This window comes from Hordeum vulgare, chromosome 5H (assembly GCF_904849725.1).
Source record: "Hordeum vulgare subsp. vulgare chromosome 5H, MorexV3_pseudomolecules_assembly, whole genome shotgun sequence".
Lineage (NCBI taxonomy): Eukaryota > Viridiplantae > Streptophyta > Magnoliopsida > Poales > Poaceae > Hordeum > Hordeum vulgare.
In genome coordinates, this window is record NC_058522.1 from 530,889,256 (window position 1) to 530,904,937 (window position 15,682).

Consider the following 15,682-nt stretch of genomic DNA (forward strand, 5'->3'; position numbering starts at 1 on the left):
TCTGGTATTTAAATCATAAAATAAATAATTTATAAAATGTGAATGCTAGCATAGTATATAAGTTTGATGAATGATAATTTCAATCATTTTTTTAACATCATAACCAGCAACTTTTTTATAAAAATAATCATGATTGAACAGCAATTAATTTACATGTTTATCATGAAGCCCTTGCGACTCACGAGCGATGGCATGCCGTTGTAGCCTGTGCTTGTGAACTTGATAGATCAGTTTCAGCAATCATCATGTACGACTGAATAATATGCTTACAGGCTAAAGTTCATTTTACCATTGTTCACCATTGTACTAGTAAACTGGTAAAAGTAACACGATAGTGCTAGATAAGCTAGAATCCACAGGCCAAACAAGAAGAAATTTCATAGGTGGGTCCTGCATCCATCCTCTTATTTGCAAATACGGAAGAAAAAAATGATTATAATATCTCAGATTCTACGTGAAGCTACCCTCCTCCCACGTGCCCAGATGGATGTAAGCTCAAATCAAGAGTACTCGCTCCCTAGTTTTTTATTTCCATTTTGCAATTACAATAATAGTTACTCACATTCTGGATACAAGCTGAATCATACAAATTGCTGGTTTAGTACCACTACAAGCTAGCTACCTAGATAGCTTAGCTACTCGTTCTTACAAAACCCTGATACGTACGTGTGATTTATTTTACTACGAGACCACACCAGCACGGCGCCATCAGGCCATGCATTATGATGCTATAACAAGGAAGTCGGATCATCAGATCAGAGGCTCTGGAGCACGTCGCGCATGGCCGGGCGCGGCCTGCAGACGGCCTCGAGCGGCACGGCCTTGGGGATGGTGAGCCCGCCGCTCTCCGTCATGTCCACCTCCTTGCCATCGACGCGGTCCCAGTCGAAGCACTGCACCAGCGTGGCCAGCACCATGCCGATGGTCCGCAGCGCCAGCGTCTCCCCGGGGCACCGCCGGCGGCCCATCCCGAACGGGATCATGAACCGCCCCTCGGCCTTGCCGTCCTCGAACCGCTCCGGGACGAACTCCAGCGGCCGCTCCCACGCCGCCGGGTCGCGGTGGATGGCGTACGCGTTCACCATCAGCATCGTGCCGCTCGGCACGTTGTAGCCGCCAACCTTGCAGTCCGCCGACGACTGGTGCGGCAGCAGCATCGGCGCCGCCGGGTACAGCCGCAGCGTCTCGCTCACGATGCACTGCAGGTAGGCGAGCCGGGGCACGTCGTCGGCGGTCACCAGCCGGGAGGTGCCCACGGCCACGTCGATCTCGGCCTGCGCCTTCCTCAGCGCCGCCGGGTGGTTCAGCAGCAACGACATGGCCCACTCCGTCGTCGACGACGTGGTCTCCGTGCCGGCCCCAAATAAATTCTGCACATAGTTCATTCAGAAAACGAGTGTTATTGGTGAGGTCGTGACACGAGTATGATTGCCTCCACGAGTTTTAGTTTATCGGGTTGGTGAGAATCGACAGAATCGTCGGTGTATACTGTCATAAACCACAAGAGCCAACCAAAGTCTGTGCTCACTTGCGTACTGACATGACATGTTCGGATTCATCCAACCAAGTGATATGGCGTTATTATCTACCGTGCAGGCTAGCTAGTGAGCACTCAATACTGACTGAACCCATATACACCACGATAGTATTCGGTCCCATCTCCTCCTGCAGTCCCTACGTCGTGTGGCATCTATTCCACGACGCATGATAAAAAAAACATTAGAGTTATGGCTACACTGACTCTCGTCGTGCTGCTGTCTGTCAGTTTGAAACATTAGAGTTGCCACTGACTTAAACGAGGATGCAGCTAATTTTCTTAGTGGAGATTTTTATAATTTGCTAATAAACATGGAGGTGGAAAAAGCTTGACTCACCGCGCAGAGAGCCGTGATCATGGTATCGGTGTACACCTCCGGCTCCGTCTTCTGCAGAGTGAGCAGCACGGCGATCATGCTCTTCTTGTCGGCTTCGGCGCCGCCGCCGTCCAGCCTCCTCCGCTCGGCGTCGATGAGACGATGGAGGAAGGCGTCCCTCCTGCTCACGGCGGCCAGGATCTTGTTCCTCACGCCGAACACGTCGAACCACCGCATCACCGGCAGGTAGTCCCACGTGTTGGCGGCGCCGAGGTACGGGATGATCTCGTCCACCACCTTCTTGAACTCTTGGGCCTCCACGGACATGTCCGTGTCGGCGTCGGCCTCCGACCGGGTCCCCTTGGTCTGAGCGATGGTCTCCATGAGCACGCTCAATGAGAGCTCGAACAGCCTCCGCTTCAGCTGGACCCGCGCGGCGCCACCGCCGCCGGGGGACGCCTCGGCGGCGCGGAAGAGCCTTCGGGCCATGGCGCGCACCTCGCCGGCGATGACGCCGGACATGCAGGCGACGCGGTGCGCGGAGAGCAGCTGCACGGCGGCGACGCGGCGGAGGTTGCGCCAGTGCGGGCCGTAGCTGGACGTGGCGAGCGCGGCGCCGTTGAAGGACACGAGCAGCTGTGACGGGAACCGGGGCCGGTTAGCGAAGGTCACGTCGTGCTCCGTGAAGCACTCCCTGGCGCACTCCGCCGAGGACACCACCACCGCGCGGCGCGAGCCGAGGCGCAGCGAGAAGACCGGGCCGAGGCGCGCGGCGAGGCGGCCCAGCGCCGCGTGGAACGGCTTCTCCAGGAGGTGGAGGTGGCCGAGGAAGGGGACGGCCGGTGGGCTCGGCGGCAGCTGCACGGCGCCCTTGCCGCGCCTGCCATTGCTGACCCTGCGTAGAATGTAGTGGAGCAGGAAGAGAAAAACGATGGTGAGGATGGCAATGTACGCCTTATCCATGGGAAGTGATGTGTCTCGAGTCTTGACACTTGAGGTCTGAGGCTGATTGGATGTATGTTGTGTCTTGTGTGGCACCATCCTGCATGGCGGCCTATATATCGGGCGCGGGCTTCACCTTCTTCTAGACCGCGCGGTACAGTTTGCATACGCCATGCCTGACGTCCATGGCCATGAGGTGGGCTCAATCAGAGTTTTTAGGGCTCGTGTCACGATGGTTCGTAGATGGAGGGCGTGGCTTCGTCTTATTGCTCGTGCGTCGCTGGCTGGCTCCTTATCCCTCTTCCTCCCCCGGTTGCAAAGGCCAACTCCAACTGGATCTGGTGGGATTTTCCTTTGGACGCAAGCAACTCTCAACCGGAAGCATGTCAAGGAGGTGGACTCAATCAGAGTTTTTACTGCTCATGTGAGTGCATCTCCTCACCTTCTTATCGCCCGCGAGTTCGGATTACGCGGTCCGGATGAGTTTTGTTGTTTAAGTTGATTTTGTACCGGTTCGACGAACTGTTCAAGCATGTATTTTTCCGTAATCCGGAAACAAAACGAGAGGTTGTGCTTTGCGGACGTAATCAGGCAAGAACCGTTAGCTCATCCGCTTATGACTTGTCGTGGCCCATCTTTAATCTTTCTCCTTGCCCGTCCGCTTCTTGCCTGAAGTGGTCATTGTTTTAACGCGTCAGTGTCGCATTCATGTCCGTTCAGAACGTATGCGATCTTACATTGTTGTCGACATTCTCGAGTCCTATCGTTTTGCCCGCGAAATACGCCTCAAGATAGTGGTACCATCAACATCAGGCGGAGTTAGAAACCACCCGCAGGGAGTTCGACGAGGCGACAAATGAGGTGTGCAACAAGAGCGACGATAAGGAGGCCAATGCCAGCTCTGCCACGATCTTGACGGCCGCCGCCGACTACGAGGAAGAGTAGTGCATGATAAGTCGTCTCCACCGATTGGGTCCCAAGAAGGCCACCTATACTTCCCTTCCATTAAAACTAAGCTTGAAGAGATGATCATCGTCGGTCGATTACCCGCTCAGGTTGCAACCATGGAGGTCGTTGAAGGAGAGCTGGAGAACGCCAAGGCGGAACCGGAGAAGACAAAGGTAAAAGTTGGAACTTCAGTTCTCGTCAGTCATGGCGAGATATGAAAAACGGACACTAGTGATCATTTATACTGGGTTTAGTTAAAAATTATAAATATAATAAACTTTATTCGATTTATGTGAAAACTTTTCAAAATATAAATGAATTCCATGAAAATTCATCTTGTTTACATGAATAATTGCAACCAATTTGTTTAAATTTATTTTATAATATATGCGGACAACATTTAATGACCGATTTCTGCATCCATGTGCGTGAAATTACAGCAAGTATAATAAGGTACAGTTAACAGACTGTAAAATTAAACTGTTGTATTTTTATTGAGTTGGATAAAAGATAAAAGAAAAGAGAAGGAAAGCAGGTTGTAGATTAACATACGGCTTTAGCACGGGTTCCAAGAAATATGTAAGGATGTAAAGTGAATCATGTATTAATAAAATAGTAATTTTTAACAATTTATTATTATACTTGTTGGTTATTAGGTTGATTATATGTGAAACGATAACTTTTTATAATCGACAGTTAGTTATTATTAACCATGCTCTTACCCTGTTCCGCAGAGAGATGCGCGAGATGCCCCTTACAATGGTTCGATCGAGGAATTGTTGTCAAAGCAAGTAAAACTGTCGGTTCATACTTGGAGGGGGGCAAGTGGATCTGGTGGGATTTTACTTTGGAGACAAGGAACTCTCAACGAGAACCATGTCAATGAAACAAAGCACGTGCATCATGTGCACATGCACCTAATTTTGCTCTGTTGCTCACGTCCGCACACAAGGCAAACCAGGTTAAAAGCGAAGTGTGAATTGCATTTTTCGTTCCCAGCTGTGCACCTATGAGTTCCGACACAACTTTTCCCGTTTAGTAAACGGGCCTGCTACGCATCCACCGATCTACACATTGTCGTTGTATCTGCTCCGGTCAGGCATCCCATAATTTCTGAAACGATGGTTGAGTTGTAGAAACTTTTGCTTTGTTGCAAGAAATAAATTTTGGACCTGTTAATTCGTGAAACAACGGTCGAGTTTTAGAAACAATTTGCTTGTTGCAGGATTTTTTTTCTTCGTCTTTCTGCAACATAGGTATTTTTGCGGAAGAATTTTTTACAACAAAGGTCATGTTTCAGGAATTTTTACAACAAAGGTCAAGTTGCGGAAATTTTTTGCAACGTTCATGGGCGGCTGGCGGCGGCCGGATGGTCAGAACATAAATCTATAGTAGACCACTGCAACATCGTATATGTTTCAGAAACATAGTCTTTGTTGCAGAACCGCATAGTCACTTGGACGCGTGTCTTACGGGGAAGGTGGCTGATGCGGCCATTATAATCCGCCGGCTGATGGTTAGCTTTTCCCTTTAGTAAAATATTCTCTAAAATCTTTACCTAATCTATACCTAATAATAAAGCGGCTATTGCTTCCTTCGGAAAATTCATCACGGTTTTTTTTAAAAGCCCCTGTAATTTTTGTTATTCAACACGCGCTTCATCATTTATCTGCAGCGCAAAAGGAAAAAATGATTCGCTGCAAAAATTATACCTATACGCATCGCCTCCTCTCGTCGACCCTGGGCCACCCTGGCCTGTGCCCACGCCACCGCCACACCACTCGCCGCCGCGGCCGACCTCAACCGCCACCGCTGCTGATCTCAACCCATCCGCCTCCGCGGCTGTACCTCTCCCCGCTCACTGCCCCCGTCGTGGCGCTCGAGCGCATCGCGTCGACCCTGGTCCACCCTGGCCTGTGCCCAGGCCGCTGCCACACCACTCGCCGCCGCGGCTGACCTCAACCACCACTGCTGTCGATCTCAACCCACCCGTCTCCGCGGTCGTACCTCTGCCCGCTTGATGCCCCTGTTTCGGCGCTTGAGCACAACTTCTGGATCAAATCAACACGACAGCTACAGCGACTTGGGATGATGTGTCTGCTCAATGCAGAACGGCGGCGGCGCGCGAATAAGGCGCGGCGGAGCGAAGTACTTGCAGGTGGAGGCGGGCCTCCATGGCTCACACGGGGAACTCCGAGGTTATGGCGCGGCAACGGCGACTCCTTATGGCCAGATAAAGGCGCCTAACCCTTGCTCCCCTCATCGTATCCCCTCCTCCGGCAGGAACTCATCATCTGGTGAGATCCCCTCCCCATGCCTCCAACCGTGTGCCAAGCACCGGCAAGAAATTTTGTTTTGTGGGAATTTGTTTGTTGATGAATGAATGTATTGAATGTAAGATTGCATTGTTGTAGAGAGAGAGAATGGAACACCACCTTCAGTTTGTCATCTGATCCCACATTCTCTACCCCATGAGTGAAATAAGATAACAGTCCATTGATCAATTCACGTAGCCTCTTTGTTTTGCTTTGCTTGTCCCGCTCAATTTCTCATCATGGTGGAATTAACAATGGACTGGTTGATATCTCAATAAAATAGGATAGCACTGACTACATTAGTTAGTTAGTTTATTATTTTCATAAATCAAAATGATTATGAAAAGATTAAAAACGTGTGGTATTTTTTCTCCTGTTGCAACGCACGGGTCCTTTTGCTAGTAATAATAAAGAGGCTATTGCTTCCGTTGGAAAACCCGCTGCGGTCATTTTTTTTAAAAAGCCCCTGTCTTTTAGGTAATTAAACCCAAACGACATGAACCCGTCCGACACGATGCTCCCGCAGCAGTCGTCCCCATCGCTGCACTCCAGGCTGTTGTCGGTCAGGCTCGCCCCGCATGGCGCGCAGCGTCTTGCTCACCATCTCGCGCCGGACGTCGCCGGGAGTCCCCTCCTCGGCCACGCAGCGGAGGGCCTTGTCCACGCCGGCCGCGCGCGCCAGGCCGCGGAACCGGAGGCTGCCGCGGCTCAGCTCGTAGATCGCCGCCACGCACCACTCCTCCATCTCGGCGACGTCGTGGGAGGACAGGAGGATGCCGGACGCGGCCGCGACGGCGCCCGCGTTCATCAGAGAGGCGCGGCCCTCCGAGAAGCCGCCCACGTTGTAGATCACCATGAGGGCTAGCCTGCGGATGGTCGTGGGCTCGGCGGCGCTGGACGCGACGCTGAGCAGCGGCTTGGATGCCCCCAGGAAGCGGGCGACCTTGGACTGGTTGACGGCAGCCAGCGAGAGGTGGTAGATGGCCATCCCGGCGTCGCGGCGCGCGCGGGGGTGGTGGGCGGGGGAGGTCAGGAGGTCCAACAGGGGAGGCACCGCGCCCAGCACGCCGATGGCGGCGAGGTTCTCCTCGTTGAGCACCCGGCCGAAGAGCGCGCCGGCCGCGTGCTCGCGCGCCTCTGGCGCCGAGCCACTCGAGCGGAGCACCTCGACGAGCGCCGGCACGGCGCCCGCGCAGACGATGCGTACCTTGTTCGCCAGCTCAAACGAGAGGTTGACCAGCGCCGTCGTCGCGTCGACCCGCGCGGAGGCGTGCCGCGGGATTAGGAGCACGCACCGGAGGGCAACGAGCAGCCGTGGCGGGCAGAGCGCAAGCCGACGCTCAGCGCTCTCCCGGGTGGCGTCCCGGAGGGCGGCCAACACCGCCGCCACCTCTCCATCTTTGTCCGCGTCCATCACCATCGCGACCGCCTCATCCTCCAACGGGTCCCTGTATTTTAGGTAATTAAACCCGCAATACCTTTTTATGTTTTACGAACAGGAAAACGTTTCATTTTTGCAGAGAGCCCCCTATGGCATTGGATAAGAGAAACGGATCCGGACTGACACAAAACGCACGAGAGGGCTATCGTTTCTGCCCTCATAATCCCACATCGATACTTCACAGATAATTTCATCACTTTGTATACATGCGCCTTGGTGATTTTACAAGAGGCAACGGAATTCAATAGAGGAACAAATTCGAGAAGAATAAATTGGATGACGCGGACAAAGGTGGAGCCGCCAGACAGAGGGGGCTCGGGGCGAAGGAAAGGGGCTGGCGCCGGCGATGCATACGTGGAGGTGAGGGCGTCGGGGTTAGAGGATTCAGGCAACCGGCGGGGTAAGTCTTGCCGGAGACTAGCCCCGTAGGCCGACCTCGCAGCAGCACACCATGGGAGGTGGTCGCGAGGTGGGAGGCGGTGGAGGAGCAGAGGAGGAGGGGAGTGCGGGCGCCATTAGAAGGGGGAGTCGGGGAGATTGGGGATCCTGTGGGGCTCTCTCCCCTAGCGGTGCGAGGTGGAGGAGAGGAGGGGGGCTGGGGATCGGACTAGGTTAGGGGATTTAGGAGTGGGTAAGGCTGGGCCTTGGCATGCCTAATGGGTTGTGCACTACTACTCTCTCTCTTTCCTTTAATTTCTTTTTCTATATTCTTTAATTAAAAATGAGTGGTATTATGTTTTCTCGTTGCAACGCACGGGTCCTTTTGCTACTACTATCCAATATAAATAAACCTTTTCCTTTTACACCGGTTTTGCTATTCCTCCGACAACTTTTTAATGTCTCACTTAGTTTCAGTGGAGAAAAAGCACATACTTCCTCTCTTCCTAAATACTCCCTCTGTAAACTAATCTAAGAGTGTTTAGATAACTAAAATAGTGATCTAAACGCTCTTATATTAGTTTACGGAGGGAGTACTTGTTATTTTTTTTGCGATGCTTAAATACTTGTTGTTGGGAGAACTAGATTAATTCTCCCCAACAACACATATTATGATACAGAGGGAGTAGTTGATAAGTTTTGCGTTAGGAGTGTGGGGTCACCGACCACAAATTACCAAAGAAAAAGGTTGGAAGAAAATCAATTGACACGGTTTTTTTAGGCAACTGCTACATTGTCGGTCCAATTTTTAGCACATTTGACCAATCTTCCTTTTCTAGATGGTGGATGCCATGTGTCGCATTGACATGACAAGGTGACTAGGTGGGTGTATTGGAGGCTTATTGCTACGGGGTCTTCTAAGAATAACTCTAGCAGACCCCGCATCCCCTGGCCTAAAAATAACCGTCAAAGTGCGGGTCGGGGCTAGAAAACCTGCCTGATCAGACCCCGCATCCCGTCCCGGCCCGCAAATATTTTTGCGGGGCGCGGCAAAACTTCTCCCCCAACCTCTAGTTTCACGGGCTGGGAGGCCGACCCGAGCTCATCCCCTATCCGCAACGAGATTTGGTGGGAGGGACATTTCCGCGCGTCCTTTCCCACTCGCCCCACCTGCCGCCACCATTGCCTCGCCACCGCACGCTCCGGTGCATCCTACGCGGGCGTCCCTCGCCGCCATGGACGCCTCCTTGCTGTCCCCCATCACCGTCGAGATCGCGCACGCTCCTTCCCCTTGGGCGGATCTCATCGCCGGCCATGTTGGCCCCGCCGTCGCTCAAGCTAGCGTCGCGCCTGCCTGCAAGCGGCAGGGCAACGTGGTCGTGCAGGGTGGAAATCCGGCAGCTCCCGCCGTGAAGGCTCGCGCTCCGGGCGCCAACGCTGTTGCGCGATCTCGGCCGGCGGCGGAGAAGGTCACCAAGGCCACGGGCGTCACGAGGAATAGGATTCCGGCTACAAACAAGCCGCATCCTTCATCCTCTCACTCCATCCCGAAAAGAGATGCCCCAGCGATGTCGTTCAACGGTGTCGCTCCCCCCGTGAGCGAGGTCTTCGACGAAATGGCCGGAAAGTATGCGTCTTCGGTCATGTCCATTTCCTTTCGTTTTCGCCATTTGTTGCGATAACTCGTGACTTGTGAATCGTTCAATATAGCGGTGGTTCAAACAATCCAACTTCCGAGTTTGCGAACTTGTTGAACTCGAAGAACTACACGATCCTGGAAGATCAAGCTTTGATCCAAGCATCGAGTGCGGTGTCTCTTGATGCATGCACGGGTACTTCTCAAACTACCAAGAGATATTGGCAAAGGATCGAATATCAATACTTCCGCATTATGGCAAAGAATCCCAATAGGACTCCACGCACATTTCGGTCGCTTCAAGGGCGTTGGGAGTGATGGGGTTATAGTCCCAGGGTAGGGTCATAGGCCTGCCCTATAGGTCCTACCCAATGACTACCCTTCATAGAGGGCAAGGCCCTTAAACAGTTCCAACTGAACTAAGGACCCCCCATCATCCAGTCGGTGACGAGCATTCGGAACGTATTTATCGTACCGACTGAATTCCACTCTGTACATCGTAACCTCCCAGGAGGGCAACGGTCATACGTTTTCATACACCATTATTAGCATTTAAGGCATACGTTACCTGTAACATAGGCATTTATTCGCCACTATTCCACCCCTGTCCACCGGGCCGTTGTGGAGGGCAGCGCACTCTATATAAGCCGCCCTTCCCCACTGGTGCAGGGGTTAGCATTTACTGTAACCCTATATTCCACTCGACACTAAGCTCCCAAGAGCACTGAGATGTAGGGCTTTTACCTCCACCGTAGAGGGGCCTGAACTCATACAACCTCGCCGTAGCTAAGGCTCTGCCCATCCTTTCGTACCCTACACATCTACTGTCAGACTTATACCCACGACAGTTGGCGCCCACCGTGGGGCAGGCGTCTAAGCGACTTCCGGCGAGTTTGCAACTTCATCTTTTCATCATGTCGTCCGGCGGAGATTTATGCATGGGTCGTGAGATCCTCTTCGGCGCACTCTCCTTCATCTTCGACGATTCGGCATGGCTTCGGGATGCGTCTCTCGACGTCGAGGCGCTCCCCAGTCGTGGTGCTACGCAATTCCGTGTCGGTGCCCGCGGCGTCCTTCTTCTCCAGCAATCGGCCCTAGTGTCGATCTTCGCCCCCGTCACGCGCCGCAACAAGCGGTCCCGCCGTCCGCGGCTTCAGCGTTGGGTGAGACACGCCCAGGCGCGACAGAGCGCGTCTTCTCAAGTGGCGGTCCTCGAGTCGGTTGTGGTCGCGCCACCGTCCCAATGCTTGGACTCAGTTCCGAATGAGTTACCTTCCGAGTACGTGGGTCGCGGGCCTGCAGCCGAAGTTCTCATGGCCAATTCCCATGAAAGTCCCCACCGGACTGGTTGGAACGAGCACGAGGTCGGCGAATCATCCGGCGCTCGCCGTCAACACCACCGTTCTGCCAGTCGACGCACTCGTTAGAGCAACGTCGAGGTGTTCCGTACACCCGTCCTCAACCTGGCTGCCGCTGCCAAGATAGCCGATTCCCTCCAACTGACTGATTCAGAGGCTGGTAGAGGGATCGAGCAGATCCGTGCTGTGTTGCACACGGCGCAGCAGCAGAATTCGGCGGTCTCCCAGTCGCACAACAGGATCCACAACAGTTCTGTTCACGCGAACACGCATTGGTCGGTTTTCAGCCCCGACTCTCATCAGCGACGCAGAGGGGGCAGCCGTTCCATGAATCCCGAAGATCGTCGCCGTTCACGCACCCCTCCGTGGGGTGGGCCTTACGGGCCCCGACATCACGATGATCGGTGTTCAGTCGATGACACGTATGATCCAAGGCCCGACGCGAGAGGGTACATCACCCAGAGGAAGGTCGACAGGAGTCGAGCCCACCGTGATGGTCACGATAGAGACCGTCCGAGTGGAAGCAGGACCATCGTCTCTGGCCCCGAGTGCTTCGGTCGGGCCATCCGTTCAGCTGACATCCCTCCCAACTTCCGATTGGCGACGGGGATTAGCAAGTTCACAGGAGAATCCAAGCCAGAACACATGGCTGGACGACTACCGAGTGGCGGTCCAGATCGGTGGCGGAGATGACCAGGTCGCCATGAAACATCTCCCCCTGAAGCTCGACGGCTCGGCACGAGCATGGCTGAACCAATTGGCTCCATCAAGCATCTATAGCTGGGCAGATCTGTCCCGAGTCTTCATCAGGACCTTCGAGGGCACGTGCAAACGCCCTGCTGGTCTTGTGGAGCTACAGCACTATGTCCAGAAGCAGAATGAGCCCCTGCGCGATTTCATCCAGCGCTGGACGACCCTCTACCACACGGTGGAGAACGTCACAGAGCACCAAGCAGTCTGCGCCTTCAAGGCAGGCGTGCGGTACAGAGATCTATACCTGAAGTTCGGTCGGACAGGCGACATCTCCATGAGCAAGATGATGGAGATAGCCGCACGCTATGCAAATGGCGAAGAAGAGGACCGCATACGTAGCGGCAAGCATAAGGCAGTCGCCGACGGAGATGGGAAAAGCAATCGGAAGCAAAAGTAGAAAGCTCCGTCCACTCCGCAGGCAGAGGCAGCAGCCGTTACCAATGCCAAGTTCAAGGGAAAGGGGAAAGCTCAGTACACCCCCAAGAAGAAATAGATCAGGAATTCCATCCTGGATCAGCCATGTCCAATCCACACGAAGATGGATGAAGAAGGCAACGCCATATTCCCGAAGCACACCACTCGGCAATGTCGCCTCCTGATCCAAGGGTTCGGCGAAGGGCAGCCGAGTGAAAAGGACAACGAGCAGGATTATGAGGACAAGGAGGATCCGTTCCCCCAAGTCCATGCAACATTGATGATTTTTGCTGACGTGGAAAGCAAGAGTCGACTGAAGCTGGTGAACAGGGAGGTGAACATGGCCACCCAGACCAACCCCACGTTCCTCAAATGGTCTCAGACTGCGATCACCTTTGATCAGTCGGACCATCCAGCACACGTACCCACCCCAGGGAGGCAGGCCCTAGTCGTCGACCCGGTGGTGGAAGGAGTCCGACTGCGCAAAGTCCTCATGGACGGCGGCAGCGGCTTGAACATCATGTACGCCGACACTCTCAAGGGGATGGGCATTCCGATGTCCAAACTTAGCGAGAGCAGCATGCAGTTTCACGGAGTCGTCCCAGGATGAAAGGCCAAGTCACTCGGCCAGATCACGTTGGACGTCGTTTTCGGCTCCGACAAGAACTTCCGCAAGGAAAAGCTGACATTCGAGGTGGTGGATTTCCAGCGTGCATACCATGCAATTCTGGGCCGTCCGGCATATGCACGTTTCATGTCCCGTCCATGTTACGTGTATTTAAAGCTGAAGATGCCGGGTCCCAAAGGTGTGATCACGGTCACGGGCAATGGGCAGCGGGCCGAGGAGTGTCTGCAGCACGGGTCGAGGATTGCCGATCAGCAGATGGCTATCCTCGAGCTGGATGAGTACAAGAAGACAGCCGACCCCGCTGACTTGATGCGTTCGAAGAAGCCAACTTCGGAGTCCGCATTCCAATCGGCGGGCGACACGAAGAAAGTCAGCATCCACCCAACGGACGACACCGCCGCCCCGACGAACATCTCCACCACCCTCGATCCAAAATAGGAAGCCGAGCTCATCCAATTCCTCCGTGAGAACTGGGGCCTTTTCGCATGGAAGCCTGCTGACATGGCAGGTGTACCCAGGGAGTTGGCTGAGCACCGACTGCATGTGGATCCTGCTGCTCGGCCCGTCCGAGAACGCATGCGTCGGTCCGCCGCGCACAAAAGGAAGGCAATCGGAGAGGAGGTGGCTAAACTTTTGGCAGCCAACTTCATTCGCGAGGTACACCACTCCGAGTGGCTCGCCAATGTTGTCATGGTGCCCAAGAAGGACAAGTCTCTCCGTATGTGCATCGACTTCAAGCATCTCAATAAGGTCTGCCCGAAAGATCATTTCCCGCTCCCCCGCATTGATCAAATTGTTGATTCGACTGCGGGCAGTGAGTGTTTATCATTCCTTGATGCCTATTCGGGCTATCATCAGATCCGTCTGTATGGTCCGGATGAATTAAAAACAGCCTTCATCACCCCATTCAGGTGTTTCTGCTACATCACTATGCCATTCGGTTTTAAGAATGCAGGAGCAACTTTCATGTGCATGATCCAAAAATGCTTCCTTGACCAGATCGGTCGAAATGTGGAGGCATATATGGATAATATCATAGTCAAGTCACGCAAAGGTTCCGACCTGCTGACTGACTTGGCAGAAACATTCACCAACCTTCGTAGGTACGATATCAAGCTCAACCCTGCCAAGTGTTCATTCGGTGTTCCCAGCGGAAAGTTACTCGGTTTCTTCGTTTCCGAACAAGGGATCGATGTCAACCCCGAAAAGATCGGGACCATCGTCCGAATGGAGCGACCGGTCAGAATACATGATGTTCAAAGGCTCACAGGTTGCCTAGCGGCTTTGAGCAGGTTTATCGCTCGACTCGGCGAGAAGGCGTTACCTCTGTACCGACTCATGAAGAAATCAGATACTTTCGAGTGGACAGACGAAGCCCAAATTGCATTCGACGACCTCAAAGCCCTGCTTTCCACCCAGCCCGTTCTTACTGCCCCGCTCAGTAAAGAACCCCTTCTTCTGTACATCGTGGCTACAAATCAAGTCGTCAGCACTGTTCTCACAGTCGAACGTGAAGAAGAAGGCAAAGCGTACAAGGTTCAGCGGCCAGTATATTATGTCTCCGAAGTCCTGACTCCTTCCAAGCAGAGGTATCCCCATTATCAAAAGCTTATTTGCGGGATCTACATGACTGCGAAGAAGGTGGCTCATTATTTCCAAGACCACTCGGTGTCTGTCATTTCTGATGCTCCGTTGTCGGAAATCCTCCACAATCGAGACGCATCAGGCCGAGTGGCGAAGTGGGCTATGGAGATGTTATACTGCGACATCAAGTTCAAAGCCAAGAAGGCTATAAAGTCTCAAGCTCTGGCTGACTTCATAGCAGAATGGGTAGAACAACAGCAACCGACTCACATCTACTCGGCTCATCGGACTATGTTGTTCGATGGGTCCAAGATGTTGAATGGCTCCGGCGCTGGCGTAGTGATCATATCGCCAAAAGGTGATAAACTTAAGTATGTGTTGCACATACATTTCGATTCTTCCAACAATGAGGCAGAGTATGAAGCTCTCCTTTATGGATTGCGCATGGCCGTCACACTCGGCGTCCGTCGCCTGATGGTCTATGGAGATTCAGATTTGGTGGTTAATCAAGTGATGAAGGAGTGGGATGTCAGGAACCCCACCATGACTACATACTGCAACGCAGTAAGGAAGCTCGAGAAGAAGTTTGAAGGTCTGGAACTCCACCATGTGTCCGTGACTGAAAAACCAAGCAGGTGATGAATTGGCGAAACTTGGATCCACTCGGAGACCGGTCCCAAGTGATGTCTGCCTCGAGCACCTGCACCTTCCCTCAGTAAAAGAAGATCCTTTCACAGAGGAACCAGTACAACCGAAGAGCTCAACATATCCGACTGAAGTCGAGGTCCCCGCTGTGGTTGATTTGATCATGGAGATTCTTGCTCTCATCCCCGATTGGACTGTGTCCTTCATTGCGTACATCCTGAGGCAAGAATTACCAAAAGACGAAGTCCAAGCGAGGCAGATCGTCCGCAGGTCGAAGTCCTTCACCGTCATTGATGGCCAGTTGTACAAGAAAAGTGTTTCAGGCGTCCTTCAGCAATGCATCTCCCCTGAGGAGGGACAGTTAATCCTGGAAGAAATTCACTCAGGAACCTGCGGCCATCATGCCTCCTCAAGAGCAATCGTCGCCAAAGCATTCAGAGATGGTTTCTTCTGGTTGCAGGCGAATGAAATGGCAAAAGATATGGTCGACCGATGCGAAGGCTGTCAGTTCTATTCGAACAAGTCCCACAAGCCAACATCTGCGCTGAAGACAATCCCTCTTGTTTGGCCGTTCGCCGTGTGGGGATTGGATACAGTCGGTCCATTCAGAACATGCCAAGGGGGATTCACTCACATGTTGGTAGCAGTCGACAAGTTCACCAAGTGGATTGAAGCCAAGCCCATCAAGAAGCTTGACGCCCTTACGGCCATCAAGTTTGTCAGAGACATCATCGCCAGATTCGGGGTTCCGCACAGCATAATCACTGACAATGGCACAAACTTTGAC

At 53.1% G+C, this 15,682-nt stretch overlaps 1 protein-coding gene and 1 pseudogene across 1 annotated transcript; both read right to left on the minus strand.

Annotated features, from left to right (window-relative positions):
* Positions 1-490: 490 nt before the first annotated feature.
* LOC123452343 (cytochrome P450 81Q32-like) lies at positions 491-3,127 on the minus strand. Its single transcript, XM_045128982.1, has 2 exons — positions 1,875-3,127; positions 491-1,370 (listed from the first exon to the last, which is right to left on the minus strand). The coding sequence occupies exons 1-2, from the start codon at positions 2,892-2,894 to the stop codon at positions 756-758; spliced, it is 1,635 nt and encodes a 544-aa protein (XP_044984917.1). The 5' UTR covers positions 2,895-3,127; the 3' UTR covers positions 491-755.
* Positions 3,128-3,409: 282 nt separating this feature from the next.
* On the minus strand, positions 3,410-9,114 carry LOC123397164 (annotated as a pseudogene).
* Positions 9,115-15,682: the final 6,568 nt, after the last annotated feature.

Coding starts and splice junctions, on each gene's coding strand:
- LOC123452343 (XM_045128982.1), bottom strand. CDS start 2,894: ATGGTGCCACACAAGACACAACATACATCCAATCAGCCTCAGACCTCA. Junction 1,371..1,874: donor TGATCACGGCTCTCTGCGCG/GTGAGTCAAGCT, acceptor AACTATGTGCAG/AATTTATTTGGGGCCGGCAC.